Source organism: Orcinus orca, chromosome 3, assembly GCF_937001465.1.
Source record: "Orcinus orca chromosome 3, mOrcOrc1.1, whole genome shotgun sequence".
NCBI lineage: Eukaryota > Metazoa > Chordata > Mammalia > Artiodactyla > Delphinidae > Orcinus > Orcinus orca.
Window position 1 is genome coordinate 16,044,747 of NC_064561.1, and position 24,699 is coordinate 16,069,445.

The following is a 24,699-nucleotide window of genomic DNA, read 5'->3' on the forward strand; positions in this document are numbered from 1 at the left end:
CTGCCTTTTGGCCTCCCCACCCCTTCACCTCACTGGGGGTCAAGAGTGGGTGTCGGGCAGCTCTCAGGGAAAGCAGGTGCTCCAGGTGTCCAGGGGCCTGCCTGGAGGGACAGATAAGCCACAATCGTGTGCCAGCCTTCATGCACTCAAAATTCTTCAAATACTTTCTGGCTAATGCAGGTTCCATGGTTCTGCTGCTGTGGAAAGTGAGGGTGGAGGGTACTTCTTCCGAGCCCGGGCTCACCTCTGTCTCCCAACCCCACGTTCCTCGGTGGCAGCTTCTCAGGGGTCCACCTGGCCCACCCAGCCCCCAGCCCCAGGCCAGGCAGATGGTGGTTTGTGTGTGTGTGTGTGAGCTGGAAGCAGGAGGCATGAGCACACGCTCTTTCCCTCTTATCCTCACCCCACACGCACACACTCGCACACCTCCACACGGGGCTGGGGCCCTCTGCTCAGCTGACAGTGTTAAGCTTTGTTCAACTAGGCCGCCTCAGCAGGGGTGGTCAAGCACCCCACGGACCTTGCCACAAAGCCTGAGTGACCTCTGACACGATTAGGGTCGCCCTGACCCTAATCCAATCAGATTGATTACTGTGAGTGTGGCCCGGTGGCCAGGCGGGGGCCTCCACAATGGCCTCCCAGAGCTGGCCTCTCTCTGGGGCACCTGGCAGGCTCCTTCCTCCTGGGCCATTCAGCTCTGCGCCACAATGAATCCGGCCATTTCTCAGCCCCGTGGCAAGCGATGGGGGAGAGAGGGCTTCCTCTTTCTCATTAGACCAAGTGGTGAGGGCGTATGGAAGCTGAGATGACTTTCATCCAGCTGAAAATGGAGGAGGGAGGGAGGGGCAGAGATCAGGTCAGGGGAGGGGGGAGCAGAGGGGGCAAAGGGCAGAGGAAGGAGCATGGACATGTGGGAGTGGACATGAAGGGGAGAACATGGGGGAGAGTGGACACGGGGGAGAGAGGACAAGAGGGGAGAGTGGACATGGGAAGGGTGGATATGGGGGCAAAGGGACTGGGACACCAAGGCCACACGAGGGTCCCAGAGGCCTGCTGGAGTCTTGGTTCCCCCTGAGAGGCTTTCAAGGAAGTGAGGGAGTGCAGAGGAAGAGGGGGAACTCCCTGGGACCCCAGCCCAGAAGTTAGTGACTTGTCTGTTCCTTGGGGCAGGCCCTGGGCACCTGCAGCGCCTGTTCTCACCTGGAGAGCCCCTACAGACACCACCACCCCCTCCACCACAGGCTGGCACATTCTTAGGAGTCCTGGCCTAGCCCCTTCTTTGTGCCTCAGTTTCTTTAACTTGTAACCATAGTGCTGGCTCATGAGATGGGTGCTAGGATTCAGTTTACTGCTGTGTGTAAAACACTTAACACACAGCTCCAAAAGCACTGTATACATGTTTAAAGAAAGAGAGAAAACCCTTTAAGATCCAGCTCAGATGCCCCCCTCCCCAGGGAAACCTACCCATGTGGGCACCCTCAGGCATATGTGCTCATCCTTCAGTCACTCACTCAGCACATCCTTATAAAGCACCCATTCTGTGCCAGAGCAAACCTTGGTACTGCCCTATGTGCCTGCTGTGCATGGCAGGAGGCCCCACACCAGACCTGAGATCACCCTGCAGGGCTCAGCTTTTGTCCCGGGAGAGTGATGTTGAGGTTGGAGGCAGGAAACTAGGAGCTGCTCTGGAGGCCAGGAGCTGCCCCCCAGGTAGTTCCTGTGGGCTGAGAGCTAAAGATAAGAAGGATCTGGAGAGGGTGAGGATTGCAAAAATGGGGCCCACAAAGACTGACTCCATTTCAGACTGTGGGGTCCAGTGAGGGGCAGGTGCAGGCAGCTCTGGACTGGCAGGGAAGGTCCATCTATAATGGCGATGTTGGAAAAGTCACCTGGGAGACAGCATGGCTGATGTGGCACCCCGATGTGGGTAACACAGAAGGGAGTATGGGCAGGGGTCAAGAGGCAGGCCTCAGGGCCTCCACAGCTGTCCTGACTAAGGTGCTTGTGTGTTTGACCATAGCTGGAAGATTGCGGGTTTAGAGCTGAGCATGACAGGATCCTGTGTCTGAACATGCAGAAAAGGGACGAAGCCTGTGGGCCTGTGAGGGTGATGCTGTGCCCCAGGGGTCTCCAAGGCAGGTTCACATATCCCTAGGGGTGCGTAGGTCGGCATGGGTGATTCCAAGGCAACCTCACTGGCATTGTTGCTTCTTCTCCTGCCTCCCCTTCCAGGACCACCCATCTCCCACTTGACCCATGAAGAGACGCCCAGTTTTCCTGGCACATGTCCAGCCCTGGTACCATCTATAAAGACTGGGACACCAAGCTCTGTGTAAATCAGGTGTTTCCAATTTCTTGTTTCAGAATGAAAGAGGACCCAATTGAATGATGAGCTGACAAAATTTTTAAAACTTTTTGATAATATATCACTGTGAGATTTTTGGCACAGGTAACTCAGAAAAAATTCAAAGAATCAAGAAACATTATATCAAAACTCTCCCTTTTATCTGTTTATTTTTCTGAAGGATGATCCTCATGCCTAGATCTTTAAATTTTAAGAACAGAATGGGCCCCAAAAGCTGTTCCTCTAAGATCAGGAAGAAATCAGCTCTGCTCACTGCTATTCACCATTTCCTGGAGGCTCCAGCCAGGGCAACTGAGCAAGAAAAAAATAAATAAATAAAGAGTGTCCAGACGGGAGAAAACTGTCTCTATTAGCAAATGACATGAAAATTCTAAGGAATGCATGAAACATCTATTAGAATTGATAAACCTTCAGCAAGGTTATAGAGTATGAGATCAATATTTGAAAATCAACCATGTTGCTATACACTAGCAATGAACAATGCAAAAATGAGATGAAGAAAACAGTTCCATTTATAATAGCATTAAAGAGAAAAAAATGCTTAGGAATAAATAGAAGATTTGTCTGCTGAAAACTGCAAAATGTCATTGAAAGACGTTAAAGACCTAAATAAACGGAAAGACATTCCATGTTTATGAATCAGAAGACTTCAAATTGTTAAGATGGCAATATTCCTCTAAGTGATCTGCAGATTCAATGCAATCTCTAAAAAACCAAGTTTTTTTTTTTTTTTTGCAGAAATTGATGAGCTGATCCTAAAATCCCTTTATAAGGAGCCCCAAGAAGCTGAAACAAGCTTGGAAAAGCAGAACATAGTTGGAGGACTCACACTTCCCTGTTTTCAAACTTACTACAGGGCCACAGAAGTCAAGACAGTGTGGCCTGGGCATAGGACAGACATGTGAACCAATGGGGTAGAAGAGAGCCCAGAAATAAATCCACATTTCCTTCTCTGGCTTCCAGGTGGGGCCTGACCCCACCTGACACAGCCTTCCTCCACCACCAGGATGGCAGCCGTGTCAGGTGTACAGCCTTCTGCCTTCTTCCCCAAATCCCTGACATTTCTTCTTACTTAGGAGTGTGGGGACCCTAGACACCCGCATCAGGCTCTGGAGCCAGGAACCCAGATGGCACCATGATCCTGTCTGGGCCCTCCCGGGCATGGTGAAATTGATGGGCATACCTCCCTGACCATGGCACAGCATGGGACCCTGCACCACACACACACTACACACCACACACACACGTACATAAATGCACACGCATACTACACACAAATATGCACATGCAAAAACGTGAACACATATGTGTTCAAACACACACGTACACACTCGTACACATGCATACACACACGTGCAGGCACCACACACACAATCATGCACATGTACATGCATGCACACACACACTCACACACATATGCCCCCACACTCAATGTGTCACATCACCCTGTGGCCCTAACTTCTCCCACACATGTCAGTGGCCATCCCCGCAGGAGCTGATGTATAATTAACCCAGCCAGTAGCTCTGTGAAGTTGGCTGTGGCAATTATTCTCCCATTTTATAGATGGGGACGCTAGTGCTCCAGGAAGTGAGCTGACTTGCTGGTCAAGGTCACATGACATGACTCTCCTCTGCCCCTTCTTGCTCCTAGAGAATACAGACCAACCTTGAGGGGCATGACCATGACTGCCTGATGTCGGAGAGCCCCGACCCCTTGAACAAACACCACCGGGCCCCACCTGCCCTTAATGCAATGCTCAGTTGCACTCTCAGGACCTCTGCCCACAGTATGCCAGCAGTCTCAGGGCCTGGTGTGTCTTCCTCCCAGACATCTTTTGTTCTTCCTTCCTCTGCATTCTGGCTGCCAGGTCTGAGCAAGGCCATTTGTTCCTCCCATATGTACAGGCCACGTGCTGGCAAGACAGACAGGGCAGCTGGGGTGGGCCTCACAGTACTCATGGGGTGGTTGATGGATGTGATGGTAAAGGACTGAGGACAACGGGGAGCAAGATGTGATAGCGCGTGATGGGATAGAGAGGGTCAGCATGGGGGATGCTACATGACACAGGAGACAAGGTGGCATTTAGAAGGAGACTGAGGGAAATGGGCAGGGAATCACACACAAGGCAGAGAAAAGAGCAATGGCAGAGGGATATGCAAAAACAAAGGTGGAGATAGACTTGTACTCAGTGTTTGGGAGGCAGCCAAGAGGCCAGTGGGGCTGGAGAGGGGCACAGGGAGGATGAAGAGGTGGAGGGAAAAGAGGCAGCAGGGCCAGAGGATTCGAGAGAGCTGGGAGCCCTGGAGGGCCCAAGTGAAGGAGGGGTGTGGTTGACACAGCTCTTTTGGCCTCAGGGACATTGGGAATGGGACTGAGCAGTTGTATAGGAGCCACTTTGATCATGCAGGGTGTCAGGGTGGCTGGGCTTGGTGGTAAATGGTTGGATTCAGGAATGACTCTGAAGGTACTGCTGATGGGACTTGCAATGGAGAGGAATCATGGGTGACTCCAAGTAACAGAAGGATGGGGCTGCCCTTTACAAGATGGGAAAGCAGGTGTGTGGAAGAGGTGGTACATGGCCTTTGCCATCCTGTCACCAATGCCCCTTGGGACTACAGGGCCCCCAGCAGATCTTTGCTGATGTGACCCACCCTACCTCTGTCCTAGTAGCCTTCCTTTGGCATCCTCTCTTCTTATGTCTTCTGTGGCCTACTCTTGCTACTGACAGCATGTTCAGCGGTGGCCCCTGGGGACCCACCTCAGGCATCAAATCTCTGTTGGCCCATTGGATGGCAGTTCCATAGGTGGCCACACCAATGAATGTCCCATCCTTAATGCTATTTCCCAAGGTGACCTTAACATGCTATCAAGGGTGGAGTCTGTGTCCCCTACCCTAAAGTCTGGGTGGGCCTTTGTAACTGCCTTGACCAACAGAATGTGGCACTGCCCAGCCTTTGAGGCTAGGTCTCAAAAGATGATACAAAGTGGCATCAGCAATATGGCAGAGTGGGGGCCTTTTTCTTGTTGTTGTTGTTATCCCAGGATATTAAGGAAATCTCTGCCAAACCACTAGCTGACTCTAAGCTAAAGAAACAGACTTCAGAGAACCACACATGACATAGAATGCAGTAATTAAAAATAGTTTAGAAAAGGCACTAAACAAACAAGCAACAACAACCCATAGTAACAACAACAGACCCTGAAGAGGAAGAAGAATCTAATCTCCTGAGTTACCATATTATAATATTCAAAAACTCCACATTTCAACAAAAAATTACTAGGCATGCAAAGAAACAAGAAAGTATGGCCCATCCATAGGAAAAAGAAAATTAAATTAACAGAAACTATCTCTGAGGAAGCACAAATATGAACATACTAGACAATGACTCTAAATCAACTGTCCTAAATGTTCTCAGAGAGATAAAGGAAACCAGGAGAAAAATTTCTCAACAAAGAGAGACTGTCAATAAAGAGACAGAAATTATAAACAGAATCCAAATAAAATTTGTGGAGCTGAAAAGTACAATAACTGAAATGAAATGTTCACTTTAAGTTTTCAACAGAGTTGAGCAGGCAAAAGAAAGAATCAGTGAACTTGAAGATAGTTTAACTGAAATTATACGGTCTGAGGAGAAGGAAGAAAAAGCAATGAAGAAAAATGAACAGACCTGTGGGACACCATCAAATGTAGCAACAAACACATTGTGGGAGTCCCAGAAGAAGAAAATAGAGAGAAAGGAGCAGAAAGAATATATTTAAAGAAATAATGGCCAAAAGTTCCAAATTTGATTTAAAAAAAACCTCGAAGACTCAAGATACTCCCAAGAAGCTCAACAAACTTCAAGTTGGATAAACATAGAGAGCTTCACACTGAGACATTTTAATCAAACTATCAAATGGTAGAGACAAAGAGAGAATCTTGAAAGCAGCAAGAAGGAAGTTATTCATCATGTAAAAAGGATCCTCAATAAGACTAACAGTCAATTTCTCATCAGAGACTAATAAGGCCAGAAGGCAGTGGGATGATATACTTAAAGTGATGAAAGAAAAACACTGTCAACCAAGAATTCTACACCTGGCAAAACTATCTTTCAAAAATGAAGGACTAACCTAGATGAAATGGAGAAAGTCCTAGAAACACACAAACTACCAAAACTGACCCAAGAAGAAATAGAAAATCCAAAAAGACCTATAACAAGTAAAGAGATTGAATTAGAAATGAAAAACCTCCCAGCAAAGAAGAATTTCACTAGTGAATTGTAACAAACATTTAAAGAGGAGTCAACACCAATCATTCTCAAACTCTTACAAAAAAATGGAAAAGGAGGGGACACTTCCTACCCATTCTATGAGGTCAGCATTATCCTGATACCAAAACCAGACAAAGGCACTGCAAGAAAAGAAACTACGGGCTAATATTCCTTATGAATATTGATGCAAAAGTCCTGCATATTAGAAGGATTATATACCATGACTAAGAGGGGTTTATCCCAAGAATGCAAGGGTGGTTCAATGGATGAAAATCAACCAATAATAATATGCCACATTAATAGAATGAAGGTGAAACAACGTGATCATCTTAATTGATTCAGAAAAAACATTTGATGTAATCTAACACCCTTTTCATGATACAAACACTCAACAGATTAGGAATAGAAGGGAATTTCCTCAGCCTGATAAAGGGCAGTTATGAAAATCCCACAGCTAACATCATATGCTCAATGGTGAGAGACTGAAAGCTTTCCCCCTAAGATCAGGAAGAAGACAAGGGTGCCCACTCTCACTGCTTCTATTCAACATAGTACTGAAAGTGCTAGCCAGAGCAATTAGGCAAGAAAAAGAAATAAAAGGATTCCAAATTGGAAAGGAAGAAGCAAAAATGTTTCTATTCACAGATGACATGATCTCATATATAGAAAATCCTAAAGAATCCACACAAAACTCTTAGAACTAATGAAACAATTAAGCAAATTTGCAGAATACAGGATCAAAACACAAAAATCAATTGTACTTCTATACATAATCAGTGAACAATCTGAAAAGGAAATTAATAAAACAATATTTCATTTATAATAGCATCAAAAAGAATAAAAATGCTTAGGAATGCATTAACCAAAGATGTACAAGACTTGTTCACTAAAAACTACAAAATACTGCTGAAAAATTAAGGAAGACCTAAATAGGTGGAAGACATCCCATGTTCATGGATTAGAGGACTTAATACTGTTAAGATGGCAATACTTCTCAAAGATTCAATGCAATCTCCATAAAAAAGTGAGAGAGTGGCGTGGACAAATATACACTACCAAATGTAACACCGATAGCTAGTGGGAAGCAGCCGCATAGCACAGGGAGATCAGCTCAGTGTTTTGTGACCACCTAGAGGGGTGGGATAGGGAGGGTGGGAGGGAGGGAGACGCAAGAGGGAGGAGATATGGGGATATATGTATATGTATAGCTGATTCACTTTGTTATAAAGCAGAAACTAACACACCATTGTAAAGCAATTATACTCCAATAAAGATGTTAAAACACAAATTCCAACTGCCTTTTTTTCAGAAATGGAAAAACCATCCTAAAATTCATATGGAATTACAAGGGATCCCAAAAAAGCCAAAACAATCTTGTAAAACAAAAATTAAGTTGGAGGACTTATACTTCCCAACTCTAAAACATACTATAAAACTACAGAAAACATAATAGTGTGATATTGGCAGAATGACAGGAATATCAACAAATGGAATGGAATTGAAATTCCAGAAATAAACCCAGACATCTATGGACAATTGATTTTTGACAAGAGTGCCAGGACCATTCAATGGGGGAAAGACTAGTCTTTGGAATAGATGGTGCTGAAATAACTGGTTTCCCACGTGCAAAAGAATGAAGCTGGACCCTTACCTCTCACCATATACAAAAAATAACTAAAAACAGATCAGAGACCTAAATGTAAGAAGTAAAACTGTAAAACTCTTAGAAGAAAACACAGGTGTAAATCTTAGTAACCTTAGATTAGGCAATGCTTACTTTGATATGACATCTAAATAGGTAAATTGAATCTCACCAAAATTTATAACTTCTGTGCATCAAAGGACACTGTCACAAAACTGAAAAGACAATCTATACAAGGGAGAAAATATTTGCAAATTGTATTTCTGATAAGTATCTAGTGTCTAGAATATATAAAGAACTCTGACAACTCGACAACAAAAAGACAAACAACCCAATTAAAAACTGGGCAAAGGACTTGCATAGACATTTCTCCAAAGAAGACATTCAGATGTTCAACAAGCCCATGAAAAGATGCTCAACATCATTAGCCATCAGGGATGTGCAAATAAAAATTACAATGAGACATCACTTCGCTTCCACTGGAGGGCTAAAGGAAAAAACAGACAAAGAATAACAAATATTGGCACAAGATGCGGAGAAACTGGAACCCTCATGTGCTGCTGGTGGGGATATAAAATGGTGCAGCTGCTGTGGAAAACAGTTTGGTAATTCCTCAAAACACAGAATTACTATATGACTGAGCAATTCCACTTCTAGGAGTATACTCAGAAGAACTGAAAACAGGTATTCAAACAGATACTTGTAAAAAGTGCTCATATCAACATTATTCACAATAGCCAAAAAAGGTTGGAAACAACCCAAGTGTCCATCAACAGATGAATGGATAAACAGAAGGTGACCCATCCATACAGTAAAATATAATTCAGCCATAAAAAGGAATAAAGTGCTGAAACATGCTACAGGTGGATACATCTTGAAAACATTTTGCTCAGTGAAAGTAGCCTTTCTCCCTCTTTCTCTCTCTTTTTCTCTCTCCCTCCTTCTCCCCCCACTTGCTGGAGGGCCTGTCCACTATATTTAAGGGAACCCAGGTCACGTGAAGAGGCTACTTGTGGGTATTCCTGCTGACCGCAGCATTGGCCACCAGATATGTAAGAGAAATGAGGACCAGCAGAGGTGCAGAGACCAGCCCTGCCTACTGCATCTGTCTACATCTGCAGATGTTGGGACATATAACACATGATTAATATTGTTTAAACTACTAGGTTTTGTGAACGTTTGCTCTTCACCGTAAGTTAACCAATACCCAGCACTCCCAATCTTCCTCTCCTTCCCAAAATAAACCCCTGGCTCCATGACCCTGAATAACTTCTGCTGTGTGCCTCTGTGATCTCCAACCCTCTCCCTTTCTGTGTTTTTTGTTTGTTTTTATATTTTCTCTCTAAGACCTGCCTGAAGTCCTGGCTCCTGCAGGAAACCTGCAATGGTTAATCTTGTCCCCGTGGAACTACGTAATTGCTTTTGGGAAAGGGGAAGCAGGAGGAACCTCTGCGTTCTCTTACATCCTTCCCAGTGTCAGGAGCACCCTCCAGAGTGGGTGAGCATTGGAAAGGACCCACATGGGAGATGCTTACGGTAATGAGGTCTGTGCAGCACTGCCCCCTCTGCTGGAAGTGCTGTTCCCACACTTGAGCATAGGTGAGACACGGAGGCAGAGGGGAATGTAGTGGCTTGTGCCCACCCTCACTGAGGGGGAAGCTGGCTTGGACCCTGCTGCACGCACATCCCTGGGCTGCCACCTCTGCCTGAAAAGCCATGACGGGTGCCACGTGTACCTTTGTCCAGCACAGGGCCAAAGATGGCCAGGCTGTTGTTGACAGTGGTGCAGTTCCACCGGCGGCCACGGAACTGGTGTTGGCACTCCTGGATGCTGATCTTGATGCCCTCTGCCACACTGGGCATGATCTCCACATAGTTCCGGCAGAAACGCAGCTGCTTGGGGACCAGGCCTGGGATGCTGGCGCAGAGGATGGGCTGCGTCCCCAGAGATGAGTACTGGGGCCCGACAGCCAGGGACCTGGGGGAGGAGGACAAGGGGTCCTGGTTAGTAAGAGGGGTGCACTGCTGGCCCATGAAACAGGAGCAGGAGCCAGGCTTGCCTTAGTGTGAACCTTCTTTGGAGGATGCACACAGGCCCTTTCCTTCCAAACGCTTGTGCATTCCAGGGCAAGGTGTGCTTCTACCGTGCAGGAAGCCTGTCCCTAACCTGTACCTGAGACTTAGCACAAGACATCATGATGTGCACGTGGATTGACAGAAAGTAAATCAAGGAAGCGGTGGAGGCCTGCCTGCTTCTCTGCGCAACTGCAGGTGTCCCCCGTTCTGTTGGGGTGGAGACAGTAGCACCCTGAAACTGTTCAGGAGCGCAGAGGAGAGAACTCGAGGATACAGTGTGATGCTGGGTCAGCACAGAGAGGAGCGGCTGGGTCTGTGGTAGGAGGGAGGAGGGCCACTTCTGGAGCAGCGGTGAGATGGGGTACAGCAGTGGCTAAATCATATGCGTGAAAATCACTGCTGAACTCATACCGGCCATGCCAGCCGGCTTTTGGCTATTTACCCAACAGATATAACAGCATATGTCCACAATAAGATGTGCTCAAGAATATTCACAGGGCTGTGATCGTCAGAGAAAAACGTGGAAACCACCCAAGTATGCATCCATAGAAGTGTGGCTGAACAGACGGTGTTTACGCTTGCAGTGGAATTCTCCTTGGAAACAGAGAGGAGTGGACAACTGATGCAAAAGGCAGGGATCTCCCTGGCAGGGCGCTGAAGAGAGGCCTGACCCAGTGTGGGTGACCACGATTCCTCTGATGGAGACCAAGGCCAGGCAACACTGTGGATGGGGACAGAAATCGGGGTAGTTTCCTCATTCATAGGGAGGACTGGCCTGACCCGAAGGCAGCATGAGAGAATGTTTCTCAGTCTGTGCTTTGCAAAATTGTTCCCACTCACCACACATGCCTATGTAATTTAAATTAAGCAAAATGACAATAAATGAGAGAAAAATTTGGCTTCTCGGTCACATCAGCTACACATGGCCTGTGGCTACCACATTGGATGGTTAGATATTTCAGTCACTGTGGAAGGTTCTACTGGACCATACTGGTCTAGGGTGAGGGAAGCGCTCTGTGTTTGATGGAGGTGTTGGTTACACATGTGTTTATGTGTCAAAACTGACTGAAATGGGGTCATTTTACTATATGTGACTACACCTTGATTTAAGAGGAAGAACCACGAGGTCCTCTTTGGGGCAGAGGGGAAAGAGCTTCTCCAATCCCATGGTGCCATGTTGTTATATCTGCCCATCCCGATGGATGACCCACAGTCCTGTCACCTGTGGATGCATCTGTCTTTGTAGTGGGTTGATGAGCTCTTGCTGGCAGAGCTCTGCTTGATTCCTCTGCGTCTCTGTGTTTCCTTCACCCCTGGGTGGGTGTTCCATGTGAATGGCTGTGCGGCCACTGCTACTCTTCAGGGCCGGCTGTGGAAGCCTGCCCCCCATCAACCGCTGATATCACAAAGGCTCTTCAGCTCTTGGAAGGGGCTATGAAGACCCTTAGGGTGGTAGGAGAAGACCAAAGCATGGGAGGCCCCACGGATCTAGGAGGGCGACTGGGAGTGGGGTGGTTCCAGGGAAACAGCATTCTGTGCCTTCTTACCTAGTCCCCAGAGATCTGTGGACTCTCTTGGCACAGAGAGGTGCAGATGCTACCCACGCTCACCCAGGCCTTTGGCCTCTGCGCTCTCTCCTCCTCAGGGAGCCGGGTCTCCTCCTCCCTGTGGGGTGTCTGGTGTGGTGTGTCCCAGGCCCAGAGTGGCCCCTCTGCCTGGCAGGACGCTTCCTGCTTATCTGGTAGCTTTCTCTGGTGGGATCCAGGTGGAAATGTCTGTTTCCCCTTCCTTTGTTTGGAGGGGAAACCAAAGCAATGGCAGCTTTATAAACGTTTCAGCTGCCCACCCCCCCAGAGAGGTTCCTCTTGTTTGGCACCTCCTCTCCCCTGGGAGGGCTAAGCACCCCTGAGAAGGTGGGACAAAGGTTTCTGTGTCCCTCAGCAAGCCACACACCTGCATTAAGATGCTGACTTTCAGGAAGTCCTACTCTGAGTCTAACCCAGTTCCATTCAGCTGTGGTGAGAATGGTAGGAAACAGGATCACTGTCTCTCAGAGAAACACACCCACCCTCTGGAAATACACATCATATCCTAACATGTTTCCCTCTTCGTCTTCAGAATCTTCAGAGGCTGCCTTGCCTTAAGGCACAAAACCCACGCCCTTCAGTACCTGGAGGTGCCTCATTGGATGACCCAGAGAGAACATTTCCTCACTGCACAGTCCTGTTAGAATCTGGATCTGTCCAGCTCACTCCTCTCACACCCTGTGAGCTCCCTGCTCCTGTCACACCAGCCTCCCCGCACACTTCCTGTCTCCACCCATCTCAGCTGACGTGGGGCTTTGTCCCATGCATCTCCATGGCCACACGGAGCCCCTGGTGTCCCCCACAGTCCCCCTGCCCTTCTGTGTGAGGGCCACCCTCTACGCCTCGCCTCGGCAGCATTTATGTAGTTCTGTATTCAGTTAGCTGGTTGGGAGAGGGCAACTGCTCCTTGAAGTCCTGAACACAGGGTTTCCATGTATGGTATCCTCTCATCCCGTGCCCTCCTGCCCACCATTTCTGGGCAACCATGCAGCCCTTGTCCTCTGCTTGCTCTCCCTTCCTGATCAAGTGCATCTCTCAAGAATTAAAACCTGTCTTTCCCCAGGGACTGTCCATGACACCTTGCAGTCAGGTGTTCAAGTGAAGCTGAGCCTTCTTTTAATGAGTGGCCAGCCCTAGAGTCCCCGTTCCTGGGGAAGGCCCGAAGCCTCCAGACCAGACTCCTGGCCTCCTGGGTCCCTCCCACATCCATGCTCCAATAGCTGACCCCCCTCCCTGGGCACACTCCCCATCCTGTCCATCCTCATGACTCGATGAGCCAAAGACCAGCCATGACCTCGTGCCAGATATCATGGACGTCCCCATGCCACTGCCTGAGTCCATATTCCCGAGTGGCATTCAACTGTGGGGCTGGCTCATTCCCTTGCTTGTTCCTTCACTACCTGCAGAGCCTACTGGGTGCTGGGTGCCCGGCCAGGCCTGACCCTCCCCAGCTCTCTCTCACACCCACCCCACAGTCTGGGACCCCAAGGTTTTCAGAAAGGCCAGCCCTCTGCTTTCACCCAGCTGTGAGGTCTTTCCTCTCTAGGAAGTATTTTGTGATCTGAGCCTCGCTCTCCTGCACCCTGTCCTGCACAGATGGCTCTGAGCGGAGACCACAGGGGCTGCTCTGCTGCTTCTCCGGGACCCCTGGGCTGCCCTAGGTGCTTAGCTTCCTGATGGACAGGCTGAATGCACGGATGGGAGGGTGGGAGGGAAGCTGGCCCTTGGACTGAGAGGCGGCATGCAGGCCAAGGTCAGCAGTCTGCTCTTGGAGGCACCCAGTGGGCAGGGTGAGGATTTCAGGGTGGAGAAGATGGGCCAGCTCTGCCCACTCCAGGCTGAGGTCAGATGTCCAGGACGGGTTGGTGGTGGGCAGCGGGGGAGGTAGGCCGTGTCTAACTTGTGTGCCCGCTGACACTCTCAGCCCATGCTTTCGTGGAGAACCTCCCACCTGTAAATCAGAGGGCAAAACTCCCTGGGCCCCAGTCCTCCTCCAGAACATCATCACCTCCACTTCCTACCCAACTTACTCCAGCCAGTTTCTACACCCTTCCACCCACTGAGACATCCCATCCCGGCCCCAGTGACCACTCTGCCTATGTCGGCGCGTGTGGCTGGCCTCCGACTGCCCTTGGCTGAGGTCGGCTATCTGTTTCCACCATGTGGTACCCCTCCCGGCGACCCTGAATTTCCCCGCCTCCCACCTTTGCCCAGCATTATTCCCCCACGCCACTCGGCATGAACAGGATGTAACGTGGAACTGGCAGCACAAGAGTTTGGGATGACATCTTCTGTAAAGAGTGGAGAGGCTCATGCGGAAGGGTCACGGGAATTGAGTAGCCTTGTGAAGACAGCAGGTAGGACACAGGGCAGGAGCTGGATTGGGGGAGAATCAGGACTCTGGCTCAGGATCCTTCGGCAGCTCCTATGGCACCTCCCATAGCTCAGAGTCCATCTCTGGCTAGCCTGGTTGGTCACTCACCAGGCTCCTTCTGTCTCAGGCCAAGAAAGGGCTGCTGTGGCCAGTCCTGGAGGCCTCGATGGAGTGCCAGGCCAGAGACGTGACTGTGGGGGCCAGGCTAGTGGTCTTCAACCTATGTGCCCTGGAGCACACAGGAGCCCGAGCAGAGGTGCCTCAGAGGCTGGCAGGTGAGGTGGGGCTGGAACCAACTGTCCCAGTTTGCCTGGGACTAGGGGTTTCCATTTGGAAGCAGGGATGAGCTGTCACTCCGGGCGAGGCTGCCCTGACAGGCTGTGGCTCTTCCACTCCATGAGCCAGGGTACTTCACATCTATCTGTGCCGCATTTTGATGCTCCACGTGGGATGTGATTTGTAAACAAATGTTGAACTCTAGTTAACGATGAGCCAGCCAAAGTGTTCAGGGAAAGAGTGGATTGAGGGCACATAAACCATGAGATGAACAGGTGGGTGGATAGAGGGATGCTTAGGTATGGATACACTGGGTCAGGTAAAATGTGAGTTGTGGGTACATAGATGTTCTCCGTCGACGTCCTGCATCTTTTCTGGATGTTTGAACATTTCCTGATGGAACATTAGGGTAAGGTTTGACCTTCACGGCTCTGGTCATGGAGCCTTTCTGAAGGGGCTGGCTCCTGAGGTTCATGGGGGTTCTCTCCTTCTTCTCTTCTGTTGCTGGCAGCCTGGCTCGAACTGGAGAAGGGATGAAGAGGGTCCGTCAGAAGGCAAATCCACTCAGTTGATTTCTTTTTACCGGCTGAATGTACTCGGAGACTCAGAACAAGTGGACAAAGAAGGGGTCACTCAATTCAGACAGAAAGAGAAAGAAGACTCAGTCTCTCTCGGTCCTCACCATTCCCGAGGTGCTGGTCCCTCTGCCAGACGCCAGAGGCCAGGACCCATTCTGAGTGGGGGTTGAGTTGCGCATCCCCAGAACCCCACCACCACCCACAGAAAGCATAGAGCCTGCCCCCACCTCGGCCCCTCCCCACCTCCCTTCACGCCGCCGCGCCGCAGCTCCAGGGAAAGCAGAGTGGGACTTTCAAGTTCACAGCTTCTCCCCAGGCTCATTCCGAGGTTGGGGTGCTGAGTCGGCTCCCCTACCCCTGTCTCCTCCCAGACCTCCTCCCAGTCAGGGCCCGTATGACCACCTCCGAGGGCACGGCCAGAGTACTGGCAGCCAGCTCCCAGCCCAGATGCCACTCCAGCTGTTCTGGCCTCCACCAAGCCTGACTGGATCCCTCTCCCACCCCCTCTGGACCTGGCGGCCCCTTTAGTTCCTTGAATTCTTTCCAGAAAGTTTCCTCTGTTCCAGAGCTGGGCAACCAAGAGGATCTGGGTGATGCAGACCCTGCCCAAGGAGGGCAGAAAGTTGTGGGGGGGGGGGTCCTGTCAGACACAGGAGGGTCCAGTGTGTGGGAGAACGTGGGCAGGGAAGGGTCAAGGGGGCCCAACTCAGGTCACTGAATCTTGCTGGGCCTTGAAGGATAAATTGGTTCATAAAAAGTTCATATTAAAGATCCAAACTGTGTTCACTGACCTTATTGTGGTAATCATTTTGCAATATATACATCACTATTACATGTAAACACATCAAATAATTATGTTGTACACCTTAACCTTACACAATGTTATATGTCAATTATATCTCCATAAAGCTGGAAAAAATTCCAAACTGGACATATGTTATCTCCTTACCACCCCCAGGATTCCAATTTCTAATCTGAGAAGAAGGTAGCTGCCCCCAGTCAATTAATACTTGGAAAACCAAGATCTGTAACTCCTTCCTCCCATGCCCTTCCAGGAGGAAGTGGAGGGTGCACTGGCCTGGGGCTGGGGGCTGGACAGGATGTTGGGGAGCATCCAGGACTCTGGGCCCCAGACCCCAGGGATAACCACGTACTGTCCTGTCTAAGGGTCTCGCCAGGGACCAGAGACAGCCTAGTGGGAGAGGAATGCTGTAAACTGGAATGTGCTGCAACTACAGGGCACCACCATCTTGGTGTTCTACGCCTCCCCAGGTTCTCAGAGCGCATAAAATGCAACGACACCAAATGTGACCTGGGCTCCCGAGTCAGATCCTGGAACAGAGAAAGGGCATCCATGGAGAGACTGGTGAAGTCAGCCTGTGTCTGGCTGTGCACTAGCGTGGTCTCCATTCTGATACTTATGTAAGATGTGACCACTAGGGGAAGTGGGTTTGGCCGGCACAAACTCTCTGCACTACAGTCAAGTCATCATCCCAGACCAAGTGGAGAAGAAAGAAACAGTTACAAGAAAACAAGCAGACTGACATAGGGTTACAACAGGGAACAAGCTTGTGATTCAGGGCTGTGTGTTTCTTTACTGAGCCTACATGATGGGCTGAGAGCTCAATGGCATTTTGTAATCTCTGAACAAACTGTCATCTGAGACAAAGGTATCTGCTTTCTCCTGGTGATAGCATCTCAGAAGCCACAAATGCTGCTGCAGTTGTCACCTCCATTCATAATTGAAGGTGAGTTCAACTGCTGTTAGTGGTGGGTACAAATAAAGATGTCATTTTCTTGTCCCAGGGGCCTGGCATCCAGAGGGGGACATCTAAGGAGCATTTGGGAGGGGACGTGGTTTGGGGGGATGGGACAGAGGACGGCTATGCACCCCTGGAAGGAGGTGGCTGCTCTCCTGTTCTCCCACCCCCCAAGCCCAGATTCTCATACGGCATGAAGAGTGCCCACCTTCCTGTCCAGAACTCTTAACGTAGACAGGTCACACTTGCTATGTCTGCAGGACCTACAGTGGACAGCAGACATAAATCAGGGCCACCACGCTGAGTTAATCTGTCCACACGCATGCTTTCAAAGCAGAGCCTCCAGCTGGTAGCAGAAGTTGGAGACATCAGCAGCGTCTGAAGCTGGTGCTGGCTCTGAGATGAAGGGGCTGCGTTCTAGGACCAGAAAGTGGCCTCGAGGAGCTGAGAACCACCCTCGGCAGATAGCCGCAAGTACATGGGGACTGCAAGGACCAGAATCTGACAGCTGGGTGAGGTTGGGAGCACATTCTTCCCCAGACTGGTCAACACTTTGATTTTGGCCTCCAGAGACCCTGAACAGGGAACCCAGACAAGCTGCGCAGACTTCTGACCTGCAGAGCCGTGAACTCTGTGAATGCACAGGTAGTGTTTGAAGCCATAACTCTGGTCATTTGTCATGCAGTGAAGACTGAATATTCCCCATCTCCCTCCTCTGCTCATGCTGGCTCTTTTCTCTCATCCTCCAAGCTGCTCAGGCCAGAAGGAACTGAACCTCGCAAGGAGGTGGCCCCTCCATGTGTAGCCCAAGGGTCTGCCACCTTCAAGGGCTGGTTACCACAGCCTTTAGACAGCTCTTCCCTCCCTCCCCCGCCTCTGCTTGTGTCCCCAGCACCACCCCTCCTCAGGGACCAGTGCCTCTCTCTTGGAGGCTGGTTACTTCCTCCTTCAAATCCCCAGGCATCACTTCTGCCACCACCTGCCATTAGCCACTGCCTAGCTACTTAACTGGCCTACCTGCTCCATCACCATCACTTGTGTGGTCCTGGCTCTGGCCCTGCCCACTATATGACTCTCTCCAACCTACACAACCTGGTAGGTGGAACCCCGGGGAATCTCTTGGACCAAGAATCTGGGGCTAGAGGAAGACACCTGACCAACGTCAACGAGTTAACGTGGCAGGATGGGGTTTTGGCAGGTTGGCTTCCCAAGGCTCCCCCTTTCTAATATGCTATTATGCTCTTAAAATGTATTAAATACCAGTACACACAAGATAACATTTATGAACAATTATCTTGGTCAGTGTGGGCCACCACAGCAAAGAGTAGATAGGATGGCTGAAACAGCACACATTCATTTCTCACGGCCCTGGAGGCTGGAAGTCTGAGATGAGGGTGCAGGCATGGTGGGGTTCTGGCGAAGGGTTCCTGGTTCACAGATGGCCCCCTTCTCGCTGTGTCCTCACATAGCAGAGAACTCTAGTGTCTTCTCCTCTTCTTTTAAGGACACTATTTCCATCATGGGGACTCCATCTTCATGACCTCATCTAACCCTAATCCCCTCCCAAAGGCCCCACCTCCTAACACCATCACATTGGGTGTCAGGGGTTCAACATATAAATCTGGGGGAACGTGAACATGACAGAGAGTAAGATAAACATCATATTAATAAACAAATCCCACACAGACACCACTAATCCCAAAGACACAGAACACTATTGGTCTCCCTGATTCAATATGACCCTGTTTCCAACACAGAACAATCACTGAAGGGCGATGTGTGTGGTGGCCCCAGTCTGTCCCCTGGCTGGTCAACTTTGCCTGTTACTTTGGACCCTTTGCACCTTGGTTTCCCCAGCTATCATGCCAGGTAGCTGGGTGACAGGTGGGTCCTCTTAAGGTGGCCCCTGGGCAGGCAACAGGTACACCACAGAACCTGTCAGAAATGCAAGTTCCAAGGCAGTGCACCCCCAGACCTGCTGAATCAGAAACCCGGGGCTAGTGCCCTGTTTTGTTTTTTTGCAGTACGCGGGCCTCTCACTGCTGTGGCCTCTCCCGCTGCGGAGCACAGGCTCCGGACGTGCAGGCTCAGCGGCCACGGCTCACAGGCTCAGCCACTCCGCGGCACGTGGGATCCTCCCGGACTGGGGCACGAACCTGCGTCCCCTGCAGCGGCAGGCGGACTCTCAACCGCTGCGCCACCAGGGAAGCCCTAGTGCCCTGTTTTGACAGGCCCTTCAGGGGGTTCTGATGCTTGCTGGTGTTTGAAAACCACCAATTCTGGGATCACTGAAGGTAAGCCCAGCTTTGAGTCCTGGGACTTTGAGTCCAAGGAGTCTCCCAAGGCTTCAAGTCCAAACCCTTTGGTCTGGCAGTCAAGGTTTTCCTTTGGTTTCTGCTTCTGAATCCCAAGGCTTCCAGAAACTTCCAGTGCTGCTCTTTGAGAACACGAGGTCTGTTATAGAGGCAGGGGAGAGCGCACTCAGCCAGGCTCAGGACGTGAGCCCCCGCCCTCCACAGCCCCGTCTGTCTGCATGGGGCTGGCCACTTGCTTCCCTCCAGTCCAGTGTCCCAGAGCCAGCAATAAGCAGGGGCCGGACCCCACATCTCTCTTCCAGAGGTGGTGAAGATCCTAAAAAGAGCAAGGTGGTGACAGACGAAGGAAGCAGCAATAGTGAACATTCCAGAAGTGTTGTGGTGGGAAGGGGGATGTTGAGGCAGGGCATGGACTGCCCGTTTCCAAACCCTGAGGAGGCAAAGTCGTGGTCTTCTGTCCAGTGTTGCTAAGAGAGGTTCTCTGGAGGGGTAACAAGCGTGGACCAGGCCTCATTAACCTCCCAGGAACCCACTCTGAGCTCTCACCTGGGTGTCTGGGGCTTCAGGTTAATTTTCCAATCTCCCCCTCAGCCTCTCACATGCTTGACAGGTGTGCAAACTGGGGACCACATGGAGATGGAAGGGGCCTGACTTAGGGCCACTCACAGGAGGGGTGGTGGTGTTCAGGTGAGCGCTGGGGGTGGGAACCCCATAATCAGTCACCCCTCCTTTACCCTCGGGCGCATGTATTGGGTCACCGTGAGGTCCTGACCTTGCCTTGGAATCACCATGCCTCTCCTCCTCCTCACGGCCATCGCCAATGCAGGATGTTCTACCGACAATGACCTCAGGGGTCGCTGGCCCTGCCCTAATGGGCGAAAGCTGTGTCCTGTGGCCTCAGGGAAAGCCAGGCGGGAGGGGGCTGTGCTGCCCTTCCCTTGGGGCGGTGGGCCTGGGGGCCTGGGAACCACAGGGGCATGAAGGCCCTGCCCAGCCTGCGGGCAGAGGCCAAGAGGCCAGCCTGCCCTCACTGCACCCATTTCCTTCACCCTGCACTTGGCCACCCCAGTTCACCCTACGAGGAATTTGTTCCATTTCCCTTGTTGCTACCAACCCTGAAGTGCAGGCTGGCAACCAGGAAACACCCACACCCTCACCTTCAGCCGCCCCCTGGCTGGGAGCTAGAATTTTAAATGCTCAACTGGATGTCACATCGGATGTCCCGAAGGCCCCTAAAAACCAGATTGTCCCAAACTGAATGCACCCTTCCCTGCGCAGATATGGGAGGACCCCCCCACCTCCTCTGAGCCCTGAGCCCTTACCCCAAATTCCAACTCTGGAGAGATCCTCCTTGCAGGGCCATCCATACAGCAGAAAGGGCCAATGGTCAGGCAAGTGGATTACAGCACGCTCACACCACAGGCCTGAGTAACTGCTAGCACTATCGCTGAGAAGGCCCCACAAATGCAAAATGTTTAATGGGAGATGGTACGCCTTAGAAAACAGAGCACGATCTTCTCTGCACACTGTTATTAAGATCATGAAAAATGTGTGAATGAAATAAGAACCTAAAGTGAGGAAAATGCCTGTATTAAGTTGGTAAGATGATGAACTTTTTTTTTCCCAGGTTTTTGTGAATGCTATTGTTGGTTAATTTTTTAGTAATAATATTTTTCTCGGTGGGGGTACTATTTTCAACCCAAAGCAACCACGTGTGCAGTTTGCAAAGTGGCTCCTAGACTCCGGTTCCAGCCTGTGGCTGGGGCCACGTGAGCCACGGCTGCCTCCTGAAAGTACTAATGGTTTTTCTCCCTCCTCCCTGGTTTGCTCCTGTTGAGGACTGCGCTGTTGCACTGTTGAAAGGCCAGGCGCCTTGCCAGGCAGTCTTACTCAAGATAGAGCAAAGACGCTGGCTGTGACATGCAGGGGAAGGAGGCCACTCAGGACCCAGCCTGGGCCAGCTTTGCCCCAACCTGAGCTGACGGCCTTCACTCAAGCGGATTTTACCGTAAATGTGCCGTGAAACCAGAGGACAGAAGGCTCTTCTTGTGGACAGAGGCTGGGGGCAAAGGCAGGACCTGGAGCAGGCCCCCTCTCTGCCTGCCCCTGCCTGGCTCCTCTGGGGGTGGATCCTCAACCGGAGAGGCTAGGTGCCTGTGCACCGTTACCTGGCAGATCTTAACGGAGTCATAGGCTCTTAGTTTTCTTGAGTCCTGGTTTGATTTCTTTTTGCAAGATCAGCAAACACAGGGTACCTGTGCACTGTGGGCACAGCTCTGCCCTTGCCTGTGGCTGTGCGCATTTTGGAGGGAGAGCTGGGACTTCACAGCAATTCTCAAAGAGAGGGGGATTCTGGGGAGAGGACAGCTTGGCTGGGCCTGGAGGGCAGGATGTGGTCACCAGCTGTATTATTCACTGAATTAACTGTTTTTGCCCTTCCTTCCTGGGCCTCAGTTTCTCCGTCTGTCCAAGGAGGTGCTGGACCACATTCTATCAGAGGCTCCTGGAGGGGAAGTGAGCAATGGGCATGGCAGTTTCATTCACACCTTGGCAGGGCTGGGGCACATTCTGTCCACACGTCACCCGGGGCCACCTCTCCAGGAAGTGCTCTGTGCTCCCAGCCCTGCTAGCCGCCCTCTCTGGACCCTGCTGAAACTTGCCACTCCTCATGCACAACCTCCCATGTCTGAGCCAGGAGGGGCCGCTCCCAGAGAGCAAGGCCACATCTTCTCTTGTCCTTCGAAGGCACAGATCTCTGCTCAGTCCTCATCTGGGGGCCCCTGTTCTGTACTCTGCCTGCAGGGCCTCTGCTGAGGAGGACCCTGGCTGGTCTCATGGGTCTTCCCCTTGGTGACACATGAGGATTCTAGAGTGCCTGTCCTGTCCCAAATTGCTGTTTTCTAAGGTCAGGGCCTCTCCACAGCTGGACCAGGTTGCTGTCCTGAGACCAGAGGCCCTGAGTGTGGGGCTGGTTGCCCTGTGGGTTGATGGCTACCCAGCTTGATGGGTAGGCTCTGTCCTTTCTGGATGGAGCTGTCCAGGAGGCTTACAGGACCCAGACTCCCCCAAGGGTGCTCACCTGCCCCAGAGCCCTCCAGCTTCTGCCTTCTCTTTCTACCCACTATGGCGTCTCTGAGAAAAGCCCACATGCCTCCATGCTCTCTCTCTCTCCTGCCTGGAAGACCCCTCCCCAGGAGCTGGAACACCTTTGGCGATAGGAGGGCCCATGGGGAGGGGTCCCAGGACCTGGGTCCCTGGTGTTGGGGGCCATCTCTTCCCAGCCCCTGGGTTGCATGGCCCTGCCTGCAGCCCTCCCAGCACCCCCTCCTGCCCCAGCGGGCCGAGCCGGGATTACTGACACATACTTTGCGCAAGTCCCAGCAGGCGGGCAGAGGCTCCCGTGCCCGCGGCCATGCATTTGCCCGCTTCCCTGGGCGGCAGCGGCACGTTTTGTCGGGGATGGAATGTGGAAGCACCAAAGTGTGAGACACCTCCAGGGTGTCACCTGGAGAGGCTGGGAGGGAGACCGAGGCAGAGCTGCTCTGGTGCATGGTGGGGACCCAGCCCCAGAGCCGGGGCTCAGTCAGGGGGATTGTAAAAACAGTCAGCTGTGTCCTCATGTCCCCAAGCACAGGCCACCTGATAATTTCTGTTTTTAACAGGAAAGATTCCATCCATTCATTCCTTCATTCATTTGTTCAACCAAATCTTATCTAGGAGCTACAAGGGGTGAAGGGTCAAGAGGGGAGGAAGGAGAACAAATACCCCATGGGCTTTCACAGCATGGTGATATAGGTGCCGTCCTTGTGACAATTCTACAAAGGGAAGGACAGGTTCCCCTGGGATCAGGCAGCCTGGCCGGAGTCAGAGCCTTACTCTCCATCTCTTCATGTCACCCCACAGCGTCCAGCCCAGCCAGGTGAGGAGTGAGGAGGCGGGTATAGTCAGATCCAGGACCAGCTGAGCGAGGCTAGGGGCAAGTGTGATGTGATGCAGGTGCACTCGGTGGGGAGGGCATGCTGCTGGGGGGTGGCGGGTAAAGGCATGTCAGGATGGGGTCATCGATTGCTGTGTAACTGTGAACCAAACTACCCCAGCTGTGCCTGGTAGAGTCTAGGGGACTTAACCAGGAAGACTATTAGCTGCAGTGCTGACCACGGTGGGGGTGGGGGGAGGATGTGGGCCTTGTAAACCTCGGATTCTCAGCCGCTGACGTGTCCATGGGAACCCTCCACCCAAAGCAGGCTGCTCCTTCCTCAGCCTCTGTTTCTACCTCTCCGGGGACGGGCAGCTCACCACCACCACTCTCAGACCCAGGAAGCCTTTCCTATACTGAGCCAAAATTGCCTCTTGGTCACCTGTAGCCTCTGCTCCCAGCCTTTGCTGGAGCCGCACAGAAATCCAGTCCTCCTTCCCCGAGAGCCTCTCACACACTGAACAGCAGTGGGGGTCTTCCCCTGACACTTCTCAACAATGGGTGGCTCCAGTCCTTCAACTACACTTAAAAGGGGCAAATACAAACTCTGGCATTTGGTTCCAAAGCGCAAATGGCAAGTGCTGGGTGGCAAAGCCTTGAGGGGATGTGGTCCCTATGGATGACCCCAGACTTGGGCGTAGCAGGGGTTGCCTACCGTGGGGGGCTTTGGCTTCTCAAACTAGCTAGAGAACTTGGTTTGGGTTTTTTAAAAATTTCTAACCCATTCTTATAGATTACATTAAAATGCTGCACAAAATAATACACTTAAAAAACTGCCACGACTGTTCCCAAACACGTATTTTCAACTTCCGTTCTTATTTCTCCATGGACAACCATTCACGGATGGGCTCTGGTCTGTGGACTACATTTTGAGTATAACCGATACTTTCATGGACAGGTGGTACATCCAAGCCCTGGTTGCCCTGTCCCGGGCCACACCTGCAGGATGGTGGCAGAGCCCCTCTGGAACGAGGCAATTCTATTCCTGCAGGCTGGAGATTTGTCATTGGGACCCACCGTGGAAAGCGTGGTTTTACAACCCCTCCAGACTGTATTCCTCCTCAACTGTATTTATTCACCCTCTTCCCCATCACAAAGAATTCCAGCAGGCTTGTGCAAATAAAACAAAATTATTTTTTAAAAAAATGACAAGAAGCTCAGTAAAATGCAGGGTTAGCCAGCTTGGGAGAAGCTGCTGCACCTGAGCCCCAGACAGAGTCCCAAGTGTTGAGGTGGCCAAGTCAGAGAGAGCTGGATGTGAGAGATGAGTGATGCTCTTGTGCTCTGGAAGGAGCGTGTGCCGTGGTGGGCTGTCAAGGAATCAAGATGATGGGTATTGAACTTGGTGGTACCAAACAAGTTTTCTGACCACATATGTTTTACCTATGGTTGTTTCTAACATTGCTCCTCAAGACAAGGATGTGCATTGGTGGTTCTGCGGAGGAACATCGTTCCCAGCACCCTGAGATCCTACAACACTGGGGGTGTCGAACTGGTGTC

The 24,699-nt window shown here is 51.0% G+C and overlaps 1 protein-coding gene across 1 annotated transcript in view; it reads right to left on the bottom strand.

The window, feature by feature from the left end:
* WNT3A (Wnt family member 3A) overlaps nucleotides 1-24,699 on the bottom strand; it is a 48,371-nt gene that overhangs the window by 19,227 nt on the left and 4,445 nt on the right. The window contains exon 2 of the mRNA XM_004284035.3: nucleotides 9,995-10,236. Coding sequence (XP_004284083.1) covers nucleotides 9,995-10,236 — 242 coding nt within the window. The remainder of the gene's footprint in view (nucleotides 1-9,994; nucleotides 10,237-24,699) is intronic.